Here is a 12,451-nt window from a genome sequence, read left to right as displayed (position 1 = left end):
CCCAAGCAGGTTTTAAACTATTCTACAGATATCTGCGCGCACACACACACACCCATGCTCACAAATTTATCCCAGCAAAACACAGCAAATGCCATCTGGTTGATTTCAGCTTCTTCATCTTTGCGTTTGAGATTTGTTGGACCACATTTAAATGAAAATGTTTTAATTCAATTAAATGTGGCATTAAAGGTGACCGCTCTTTCCCCCGCAGCTCTGAAAGGTTAGCTGCTCTTGCTTTCGAGGGGTAAAAAGTGTGTGTCCAATTGAAGCGGTTCCATGCAGGCGAAGGTCCTGCTCACAGTGTGGGGGTTTAATGGTCCACAGCAGGTGAAGCAGCGAGGCCAGGCTGGAGCTCACATTGCATAGCAGCAGTAAATGTCATGCAGTTTTACCTTTATATGTCACGGCATGGATTTCTCCTGTCCAGATTTTCAGTTCTCTAATCCTTGTAAGTGCTGAAAGGATCTACTTTCCGCTCATGTAAACACACCTTTACAAGAGAGATGCCCATAAAACTTTGATTCATTTGTGGTTTATTTCACATAACCTCTGTGTGTAAGTTGTTAAATAAGTCTGAGGTACTTGGGACTAAAGCCTCCCTCCTCCAGTCTCTTTACCTTCCACCTCTTCCTTTCCTCCAGCTCTGTCTTAGTTGTTTTTCATGATGTGGATTCTGCAACATAATGGCTTGACTGAATGCTAGACAAGGGCTGAAAAGCAAGTTGGACCACCTTTTGGGGAAAAGACTTGAGTTGGCTTCATGCACTTTACTGAAATGCACGTTTCAGTCCTTCTTTTTGCACTGGAAGTCCCTCCTTGCCACTATTGCCAATCAGCTTTTTGTTCTTTAGAAGCAATCTTCTGCCTACCCATCCCTGCTTTTTGTCTTATTTTCCTCTCAGACTCTACGCTCAGAGCTAATCGGATTTAGTCAGAAGAGTTTTTGCTAATTTATCACAGCCCCCTCTCAAACCCCCACAAGCACATCCCAGTGTTCTTCTTGCGTTTCATTCTACACATGTGCACAATGGAAACAATGGAACACATATACAGAGCCAGTAAGACCCACAATTCATATCTCATGCCATATGTTGACCATTAGTCAATTGTTATTTAACCAGTAAGTTTCATCTGCTTATAAATGACATAAACAAAGGGTAAAAGGCAATCAGACAGCATGCGATATGTGTAAATAATAAACACATAAGCGTATGCAATGTCACAGAATCAATTTCTTTCAAGAGTTGCATTTGTTTTGCACTCAATTTTGGAGTGATGATGACAGGATTTGACCACTGTGTCTCCTAGATCTCAAAGATGCTTATTGGGATAAAGGTCTGAGCTCTGCGGTGACCAATCTGCCACAGAGTTTTGATATTTTAAAATGATGTCTCTTACTCACACAACCACTGTTTCACTGTTTGAGTCAGACGAGATCCTGGAGTTGTCCTCTTGGAATATGATTCTCCCATCAGGAGGAAAAAATTCAAAAGATTTGTGGTACACTCTGTATACTCAGGTAGGCAGCTAAGCTCATATTTTGGGCACATAGTGTTACTGAGCCTAGCCATGGGAGGTTGGGTTGGTTTTTTTTTTTGGTTTTTTTATTATGTTGCCCTAATAAGTGATTTTCTTATGGGACACAGACTCTGGTGGTGGAGTCGTTTGTCATGTGGCCGATGGTCAGTGGGCATCCGGCGTAAAACGTTAACTAATTCACCCGAACGATTATTCGCTGTGGCAACCCTTTCGATAAGGGACAAGCTGAAAGGGACACACTAGTAAGTTGTTTTTTTTTTCTTAAAAGCCACACTATAGAACTTTTGCCATCTTCCCCGTCAAACCAGGAGAATGGTAAAACTATTAACTGTAAATTCGGCATCCATCTTCCCTCCTATTTGAAATGTTATCTCTCTCCAGCCAGCAAAAGTCAATCTTACAATGACTCTTGCTTTGTCCCTTTCTCTCTTTAAATTGTTTTGATTGCATTTCTTTGCTGAATCAGCGACTTTACATGTTCAAAACAGCCAGTGCGTTATTTTAAGGGTGAAGCAAAACGTCACATATCATCCAGGTTGAAAAAGCTCCATAGTGTGGTTTCTCAGCCTCGGGACACTGCTGGGCAGCAGCAGCTCCAAAAATGTGATAGATGTCACGATGTCATCGAAGTCCGCCACCTTTAAGTTTTAGGATCAGAAAGTTACATTTTGCGTCTTTGAAAGTCCACGTAACTTCTTTCCAGTACATTGATTTTTTACTTTTGTGTATTGAAGTAATCATGATTACACCACTAAACATCATTCTAAGTTCTACTTTTACTATTTTAATCTCACCAAATGTTCAAGTCATCCCTAATTATTCACAATTTTCCTCCAGTTGCATTTCTTGCTCAAGGATGAAGTTTCACTGCTATATTTCCTGGTTTTAATAATGCCTTGGATAGTTCTTAAACCTGTTTTGGCAGTTCAAACAATCTCCATTGTTTGCTTGTTTGATTTGTACCAATAATGTGGCCCTTCTAAGACAGACTTAGGTAGTTGTTACAGCTACTGGATGTTTCTTCTAAGGTGGTTGTTTAAGAACAAAAAACCTTCATGCAGACAACAAAAACAGACTTGATATAACATATGGCAATGGCAGCTCCCATTACTTAAGGATACCTCAGGTCTGAGGGGTTCATAAGAGCTTAAATAAAGGCAACTCAACTAATCTTTATTTATAAAGCACTTTAACACAACGCCAGCTGCAACGAAGTACTAAATATAGAAATAAAACATTTACTAGACTTGTATTTCTTGGTTCTGGAGAATGTTTCACCTCTCATCCACAAGACTTCTTTATTTTCACTTGGCTAATACTTGGCTCTGGATATTCAGCTTGCAAGTATTTAGAATGGCTCTATTATGCACATTTCAGTCTAATTTATTTTAATATGCAAGTCCAGGAGGGCCATGCGTTTAGGTGATAAACGGCACTGCTCATATGTCTGATGAGTAATCAACACTATAACACTGTAGAAAGCTCAGAATCCCAGAAATAACAAATTAGAACCCCTTTAAGAAATAGTCACATATCAAAAGTTAAGGTCACACGATGCCATCAACTCATTTGACCTATTTGTTTGTCATTCAGGTCATAATGAGTTGCTTACTTGTCTGAACAAAGCTGTTTAGTTCAGCAGATCCAGTGTGTGAATTGTAAGTCAAGGCTGCATTGTAAGTGTTTGGAAGGTAATATGTGAGGACACTTCATCTGTTCAGATGGTTGTTCCATTTAAACATAGATGTCTTCCTTGACAATTCTGTCAAACTATTTGTGTTCTCTGACTAAAATATGTACATTGCAATACTTTTAAATGTCTTTGGACCTTCAGATGCAGGTGTGGCACCAAATCTTGTAAAACTGAAGAGGCTTTTTAGATGAGAGGTGTAACGTCTTCAACAACCAAGAAATAGGAGTCCAGTTGAATTTTTTTAAACCCCTTAGAATTACCATGACCTGCACAACTGAGAATCTACACCAGCATGCAATCTGACAGGGTTATTTATTTACCAAAGATGCAATGTGCACCATTATTTAGCTCCACCACCATTCATCCCAAATATTACATTTAAAAAAAAGTACTGTCAATTACAAAACACATACCACAAGAGTTGTTTGCAAAGATGCTTGTGTGGTGACATTCAGAAGATATACCTTTCCAAAAAACACACTTACTGTCCAAAGCAGCTTGTTGTGGAAGGGTTTACCATGTTTAGTCAGAGAAAACCAGTGGCCAATAGGTAAAGTCTAACACACTTACACATAAGTGTTCAGTTAATAAATATATTCAAACCTTAAATTTAAAAAAAAAAAAAAAAAAAAGTAAAACCTGGCCCCATCTTAATTGCCATCATAGCATGAGATTAGACAGTTGATAGAATTGCTAACTGGTTTCTACACTACTAGGAAGTTTTAGACCATTTGATTTGAAGGTTTTCTTTTCATCATACCAGCCATAAATTCGTCCGGATTCTGGATGAAAAAAATACACACATTTTGGCATGGTCCAAACTGTCTCCATGTACTTTATAGATATTTTTTAAACTTTGTCTTATTGTCTCATTATTTGTCTTATTGATACGTTCTTATTGTCATTGCTGCTCAAGGCAAAGATTTTCGTTCCATAGCCTGATATTTTCTTCAAGAATCTCAGGTTGTTAATAGGATTTCACAATGACAATTGCTTTGACACATTTTCTGAGCCACCAGTTCACAAATAAGCCCAAAATGTTGCATTCCCATCCATTTGCCTGACTGTCAGGATGGTGTTCTTGGGGTTGAGTAATCGTTTTGCCAAATGGCAACCCCATCCCTGTGTTAAAACTACTCCATTACCATCTTTTCAAACCCCAGAATACTTGTTTGTTTTTGTTTAGTTGAGTTTTCCCAATGTAAAGGTGCATTTTATGTGCCTTTGTTGGGGAATTGGAGTCCTCCTTGGCCAGGACCGTTCAGGCCGAGCCTCAGGCAGTTCCACTGAATTATCTTCTGTGGGAGTGGTACCAACATCTGTCAAAATCATCAGGATGGCCTTGGAGGTTTTCCGTGGACCTTAGAAAAACATTTGAAAAGATTATATAGAGATTTTAGACAAAATGATCCTGCAGTGTTCTCAACAACATTAGCCAAAGGCATCACTTGCCCTTCCAACAAAACAGGAACTCAAAGCAAACAACTAAAATGGTCAAGAAATTTTAAAAAGGAAAAAAAAAGATTACCATTTTAAAGTCAACCGGTCACAAGTCCCTTTTCACATCTGTGGGCGCAACTAATGACCAAGAGTGATGACAAAAACTTCCCACCCTCAAAGGCCATATTAATGTCAGTACAGAGGGGTAGTTGGCCACATGTAAGAACTGTTTGATCATCACAAATAAAGGGTTTTTGTGACTTCATAATGACAAAAGGTATGAATCATATTGTAGCTTGCATTTTTACCATCTCAAAGTGTCTTTCTGCCATTTTCCATTTTCCACCCAGATGAGCACTGTTGGCCTAAAAACTGTGAATGAAAATTTTGGTGCATGTATTTATCATTTATTTTTAGCTTCACTGCAAATACAGCAGCAGATGTATAAAGACCTGTTCATAAACATGTTTACTGACATGCAAACTGACAGTTTTCTGCTGGTCCATATGGACTGCAACAGTTTTGATGTATCTGCAGTGTTTAAAGGTCTCTGATTATGGAATAGCAGCCGATCGACTTAAAGGTCACATCACAGATTCCACTCTTCCTCTCAACTCAGCAGACTTGGGTCTTTGGAGATTGGAGCTGGGCGCTAATGTTTCAGACTTAGCTGACTCCCAAATTAGAAGGATGAATAAGATTCACTCTTCGGGGGGGAGACTTAATGTTATTTGAAAATGAGAAAATGCTGTGTTTGCCCAGGGGTGGAATATATTTGACTGAAAACAGAGTGAAAGGAGAGTCAGTGGCGCAGACAGTTCCGCATCTCAGAAACTATGTGAAAGTTGGGAACTAAACAAGAAATATTCTGATGCAGTACAGTTTCCTAGAAAGTATTAAAGCGATTACTGCATTTATTTTCTTTTTTCCGCATTTGCCACCTACCGTCCTGTCCTCGCCTTGAATCTGAAACTCGCAGCTCAGATTGGTGTGTTCTTGACATTTACTTTCACGTAGTATTTGTTTTTCTCATCTTTATGCGCTGCACTTCAATCCGTATTTATCAATATTTCTGACAGAACTTTATCATAAGGATTAGGGACATGGGAGGGTACACAGCCTCAGCAGAGACGAAGCTGTGAGTAGCATTGATCTGTGAAAGCTAACCCTCGTAGCCTCAGCCGCTTTCCATCTTCATTTTCCCATTGTTCACTCTTCCCTGAAGCTGTTTACATCCACACCCCCCTCATTCCTCTCATGTATTTTCCAGAGTAAACACTTTTCTTTTTGCCAGTCTTCTCCTTCTTTTGCCTCTTTTTTTGCTTTCTCTTCTCACTTTTGCCTCCTCAGCTCCTCCTCTCTGTTTTTGTCTTCTTTTCCCTTTCTCCCTGTTGCTGCATATCTCTGTCCTTCTCTTCCTTTTTCCACTCCACTACCTCCCCATCTCTCTTATACACAGCTCCCCCCCCCCCCCCGTCTGCAAGCTATGTAGGCTACCTCCGTGGAGACCAGCTGGTGCGGCTTTTTTATTCACACTCACCTAACCTCTCCTTCTTTTCTATCACAGCATTTCTTCTCTTTTCACCACCCTTCTCCTCTTTTCCTGTTTTTTTTCTTTTTTTTGTTGTTGTTGTTGGTGCCTCCTGCAGTATGTCCTCCCAGCTAGCCCACTATAAACTTTCCTCCCTCCTTTCCTTGCCCCTCCTATACTGTGGCTGGCTATGCATTCAGCCAGTGTATCGTGGCTGCCTTTAGAGCTGTTCCAAATCAGGACAGATCTCACAAACAGATGCTAGCGATCAGGTGGAGGGAGGCTCCCCATACAACCCACTGCATCACGTATCCACATGCAGCGTGCAGTCGCAGATGTGCCCTGCCTGTCTAATAAGCTCGTGGTGCTTCAGTTTCTCTCTTCGCCTCAGATCTCCAAAAACAATTGCATTCATGAACGTACGTTTGAGTGCAAATTGGTTCCTTGTGTTTTCTCTGCAGGTGGGTCCAGATTGCTTGTCCACGCCTTTCTATCGATTGGGGCACAGCTTTCTCCAAACCCCTGTTGTCTCCATATGAGGTAAACATGAAGCTTGCAGTAATCTCAACAAGCTGCCACTCACTTTTCAGACACACCCAAACACACACACACACACACACACACACACACACACACACACACACACACACACACACACACACACACACACATGCAGACCTTCCTAACAGTAAATGGAGCCCTTGTCCTGCTGAAGCTTTTATGGTAGTACAGGAGACAAGTTACCATGTTAAGTATGTCTGAAAGGGCAGTGAATTTATGAAGCACTCATCAAGGCCTGCTTGTGCTTGAGATGGACTATCATGCTTGCTCCTTCCCCCTTTTTCTTCTCTGTGCCATTAAGCACACCAGTACACACACACACACACACACACACACACACATATATACACACGCTAAACCCTTTGAGCAGCAGACTAGCCCCCCCTGCTGGCCGCAGCACCACATAGTCGCACCCTTCCTACATCCGTCTTGTTTTCTAAAGGGGGAAAGATAGATTGGACATCAGCCCGTTTCAAGCAGCCTCTTCCGTGTCTCGCTGCAGCTGTTAGAGTCATAACAATAAGAGAAAAAAAGCTTGTTTACTCTCTTATACACATGACCTCACTAAATACCATTTGGCTTTGAAATTCTTCAAGGATTTTTTTTTTCTTAATGACGTGCCACTGATTTGAGTCCTTGTTAAATAGTCGCGATAGGAATCGCTGTCTTGAATATTGGTTTTTGCTTTGAAAAGGTTACAGTTTTATTCCGTCTCTCCATCTTTTTCGCTGCGTGTTGAAGCACCAACGCTTCAGAATGAGGCCAATAAAAACTGATAGCATTCAGCTGTGAAGGAAAACGTGCTTGTTTTGTATTGTTTGTCACTGCGGTCGATAATTCTATCTATGAAGTCTGAAATTCGCCCTGACTGTTATGAACACAGCAGAAATCTGTTTTCCAAAATTTCTTTGTGTTGCTGCAGGCCTTGCTCTCCACACCAGCTATTTGGGGAACAATGTGTGTGTATTTAAATAATTTGCAGATGCCCTTTGTGTCGACGTGGTAGTAATACTTCATTTCTCCTCATCTCATACCTTTGAGTGTCCTGCGTCTCCATGCGCTGTGCATTTCACTGTGGCATTCAAGATGAAGATAAAGAGGAATGAGAGGGGAGGGTGGAGTGAGCTCGGAGAAGGATGGGGGAGAGCATTTATTTTCAGTGCGTCTCATGTTATATTTATAGTCAATAAGACACACTTGGCTCTTCTGACGGAGCAGGGATTAGCAAAGGAAGCTAGCTTCCACAGAGCAGCAGTTGGTGTGAGGGGAGAAAAAGAGAGCAGTGGTTAACAGTAGGATGAATAAAAGAGGAATGGAATGAAGACAGAGGAAAAGAGATGGATGTTTTGGCAATGAAACATCATAATCTTCTATTTCAATGTAGTTTGCTTGTTTAAGAGGGATCATCTATGGAAATGACTTGATAGAATATTTTTTAAGCTGGATTTGAAGGAAGATTTTGTTATCACTAAGTTTCAAGTGAAAGTCTCATGCTTGTAAATATGTTTAAGGTGCAGATTTTCTCTTTGAGGTGCTCTTAACAACAACCAACTCAGCATCTATCTTGCATCCTGACTTTACTCTGAGCTCTTCCTGGCAAATAAAAGTCAGTCTGATGTTGACTCTCTTGCTTTTCTTTGATTTTTCTGTCATGGTGCATGTTTAATAGAGCCAGTCTGTTGAAATCTGGTTGCTGGTGTGTAACACAATGCTGTCTCATGGAAAATAAAAGAAAATGCTGAAGTGATGCAGCACCCCAGGAAAAATAACTTTCTCAGCTAAAGAAATGTACATAACAAATGACAGTGTGCCATCGAAAGAAGTTGGAAAAATATTTTTAAGAGCAGTAACTCATATAACGCCACTAAAGAAAGTTAAAAAATTAGATAAAATGATAACTTTAAAGAAATCGCCTTATGTAGTACATGTGTTTTTTTCTTAAATATTTCCTCTGTATTTGTGTTTATTCTGGTTTTATTTAGGCTCTTCAGTTTTGTTGGCAGCACAAAAGCACCAACTTGTTACAAAGTTGTGGCACAGTTCAGAAATTATGACTGAACTTTTCTTATTGTCTACCTGTATATCATTAATTTATTCATTATCCTAACCGCTTAATCTATAGTGAAGGGTCGTGGGGAAGCTGGAGCCCATCCCAGCAGTCTTTTGGGCGAAAGGCTCTACCTATATTTCTGTTTCATTAATCACTTGAACTAAATTCTCCAGTGATGTACAAGTGATTTTGTAGCTGTATTTTACTATGATTTCTTGCCGTGTTTTCATGTATTCTCTAAGTTATCTTGAAGCTCTGACATCTAAGTAGTTTGAAAAATGAATGAGGAGTTGGATGAATGAATACATGAATAATGAAAGCATTTATTTCTTCATTTGTAATGCTTGTTTATTCATCTGTTAAGTCATCCTGCAGCTTTTTCCCATTCAGAATCATTATTCATAGGCACTTCTCTTCCATATGGAGCAGTCTGCTCTTATGTCACAGCACTGTCTTGCCGTTGCTGTTGTTCTCTAACAGCTGTTGTGTCAGACAGTGCACCTGCATAGGGATAACATGACAACTCTGTGTGTTATCCAAGCTAAATGTTATGATGCCTGTCTTGTCTGTATGCTCAGTCTGTTGTGTTTTCTTATCACTCAGTGGTTTTCTGCTAATCTCTTCTGCAAAGCTACAAATATTGCACAACATCACAGAGAGATTTAAAATAACTGTGCAGTATAGCGCCTCAGCAGTGTTCTTTTTTTTTTCCCCCTTCTCTTTCCTGTGACAATTCAGCCATTTATATTTCTGACTCTTTATCTTTCAGGCAGCTGTTGCTCTACAGGAAGTAAGCTGGAAGGAAGTGTACCCCATGGACTTCTACTCTAATCAGAGCTTAGGGCCGTGGGCGCCCAACCACCCTGACAACCAACCTGTGCGGCCTGTTCGGAGACAGACTCAGGTGAATGGGACTGAAGCAAAAAATAATTACTGATAGAGAGAAGAAGGGGATGAGCGAGGTCGATAAAGGCAGGAATCAAACAGTTTGATAGTCTTTATCAGTATGTCACCACACTGACACCCAGTGGTACAGTGACATCAGGACACACACACATTTTTCCTGAAGGAGTGGCTGTAACCCTGACCTTCATGTGCTTCCTTAATTTTTTTTTTGTTTATTCAGGAGATGAAAACACAGTTAAATATCATCCTAAATGCAGCTCTGCAAATGCATCCCACAGTAGCCATAATGTCCAGTATTGCCACTAATCTGTCTGAGGTAGGTACCGTCACTGCTCCAAGTGTTAATGCTGTCCCATTGCCTTCCTGCAGAAGCAACCCGACTCAGCCCTTCCTACCAAGCAGTGTGAGCGGAGTCAGTGCACCCCCGGTGGCTGTCAGGGGAAATAACTGGTCTCATCATGACTGGCGCTGTCTTTGATTTGTCTCATGACTGCCTGGTGAAGGGAAGGAGGTCAGAGCAGATGAGGAGAGTGGGTTTTTGTCCAAAGCATCTATCGCTGAGCAGGACTAAAGCCAGAGGAGTTTTCAGCCTCATCAAAGGGATTACCAGCTATATCTAATCCCTAATCTTACAGCACAGCAGATCAAACCAAACTCATTGCTCCTTTTCACATTTTGATTACATGAGTCGTCAGCTCGGAATACGCGCAACTGGAAGAATAGGTTGAGTGTTTGAGTTCATGCATGCACATGTGAGTCAAATTCAAATGAAGGAGCTTCTTTCTGTTGTGCTAATGCAGTAATTCTTCTTGCACAGGAGTCATGGTGGACCTTTTTGTAATGCAGCTGTGCTTTTGTAATAAAGAGCAGAAAATGACCTTGAGTGTGTTGTATGGAATGAAGTCGCTGTTAACATTCGTGTCTTTAGTCAAATGCAAACCGTTTGTCTTAAAAAAATTCTTCAAATGAGGTTACCTTTATGATTGCAGGGTGGTCAAAGGAGGCACTTCTGTGCATGTACAGTGTAAACAGAATTAAACAAAGACGGACATGCTTTTTCTTTTATTTCTATTACAATTTTGAAAAATTAAATGAAATTTCCTTTTTGCTCCTTGTGTGAATGTGTTTTATTTTAAATGCAGGTCCATGCTTGAGTGATGATCCTGTTTTTAAAGCTGAGAGTTGTGAGTTCCTAGATGTGTGCAGAGCTAGTCACAACTGCTCTCCATCCTCATTATTTATTGATATTGGAGTCTGTCAATAAGTAAAAAAAAAAAATAAATAAGCACTGTATTGCAGTTTCTGCTATAGTAATAACTGACTGACAGACACATGCTTTGGCCTCTGCAGATCTGAAGAACTCATAAACCTTCCTCAGGTGGCCGAACATTGTCTCAGGTGGTGATGGAATTCCGTGAGTTTCATTGACAAGAGAAGCTACTCAGCTTCTCTTGTCAGGTTCATCATCATGTCTTCTTGATGGCAGGCCAGGGTGATGCAAGCATCTGGTCAGATATCAATATTTCTCATGATGTCAGTCAATCAATCTATCAATTCCTTTGTTGTCCCTAGAGAAAACTTAGCTTTGCAGCCCAGAACAGACAATAGAGGACATGCATCACAATTTTAAAAAACAAAATCAGAGCCAATAATGTATGTCAAAAAATGAGATTTGCACAACCCAATGATGATACATAAACAAAATTTTTTAAAAAAACCCAACAAGGTCACCTCGATGGTTGTTGTCACTGAAGAGATGAACAGCAGTAGGACAACCGACACCTTAAGTCTCTGTCCTCCCTAACAGCAACACCCCGAAGGTACAAATTTGCAATGGAGACGGTGATTCAGACAGTTCCATACAGGATGAGCCTTCGTTACCATATTAGTGGCAAAGCTGGCAGAAAGCTCCTTCTGCTGAAACCCAGAAACTTTTCCAGCAGCTTTCATAAAGAAGTTGTCATTGGCCAGATTTAAGCTTCCAAACCAAACAAAAATACAAAAAGACACAACAGATTCAACTACAGTTTGATTTAATAAAAAAAGAAAAAAGAAAAAAAAAAGAGACAACATTTCAGTGCAGACATTAAAAGAGCTCATCTTTCGATGTGTCCCGCTAGCGGCGGTTATTTTAAAGAGCTCAGTACTTTGCACCGTACTCTGTGTGATCCGCAGTGGTCAAGAATAAATAATTGACCAGCGCAGTGCTTTCCATCTCTCTCCGCTGATGTTTTATTTATCTTTGGCATATTTTGTCAGGAATAAAGAGGTGAGAAAAAATCTCCTCCCATCCAAAACATGCTGCTTTTAACCTCAATCTTAACAAATTTAAATAAAACAGATTCATCTCTAATTTAAGTGCGAGGAAAACGAAAGCAGGCAACTTAACTTCAAGGTTTAAGAGTCTTATTAGATGTTGTGAAATGCTTACAGCTCTCATGGCTTCCAGCTGCTCACAACAGAAAACACATGATATGACTGGAATATTAAACATAATATCTAAAGTTAACTTCAGTTTTTATTACTTTATTAACTAAATGAATAAGTGAATTACAAATCTTGATACTTTAATATGTCATTTTTATAACCAAAACTAATTTGTTTATCTTATTGGTGTCAAACAGTCTTTTTTTTTTTTTATGTTTATTGCATTTTCTGTTAATAAAAAATGTGAATCTTGTTAAAGGAAAAGGAACAGGTTGAATATAATTAAGTGTTTTCTGTGGAAATA

The 12,451-nt window shown here is 39.9% G+C and overlaps 1 protein-coding gene across 1 annotated transcript in view; it reads left to right on the top strand.

Annotated features, from left to right (window-relative positions):
• dph1 (diphthamide biosynthesis 1) overlaps positions 1–10,799 on the top strand; it is a 73,306-nt gene extending 62,507 nt beyond the window's left edge. The window contains exons 10-12 of the mRNA XM_079245863.1: positions 6,665–6,743; positions 9,584–9,718; positions 10,090–10,799. Coding sequence (XP_079101989.1) covers positions 6,665–6,743; positions 9,584–9,718; positions 10,090–10,167 — 292 coding nt within the window. The 3' untranslated portion in view covers positions 10,168–10,799. The remainder of the gene's footprint in view (positions 1–6,664; positions 6,744–9,583; positions 9,719–10,089) is intronic.
• The last annotated feature ends 1,652 nt before the right edge of the window (positions 10,800–12,451 follow it).

This window comes from Telmatherina bonti (assembly GCF_933228915.1).
Source record: "Telmatherina bonti genome assembly, chromosome: 9".
Lineage (NCBI taxonomy): Eukaryota > Metazoa > Chordata > Actinopteri > Atheriniformes > Telmatherinidae > Telmatherina > Telmatherina bonti.
The sequence above is the reverse complement of the archived record's forward strand: the minus strand, read 5'-3'. Positions and strand labels throughout refer to the sequence as shown.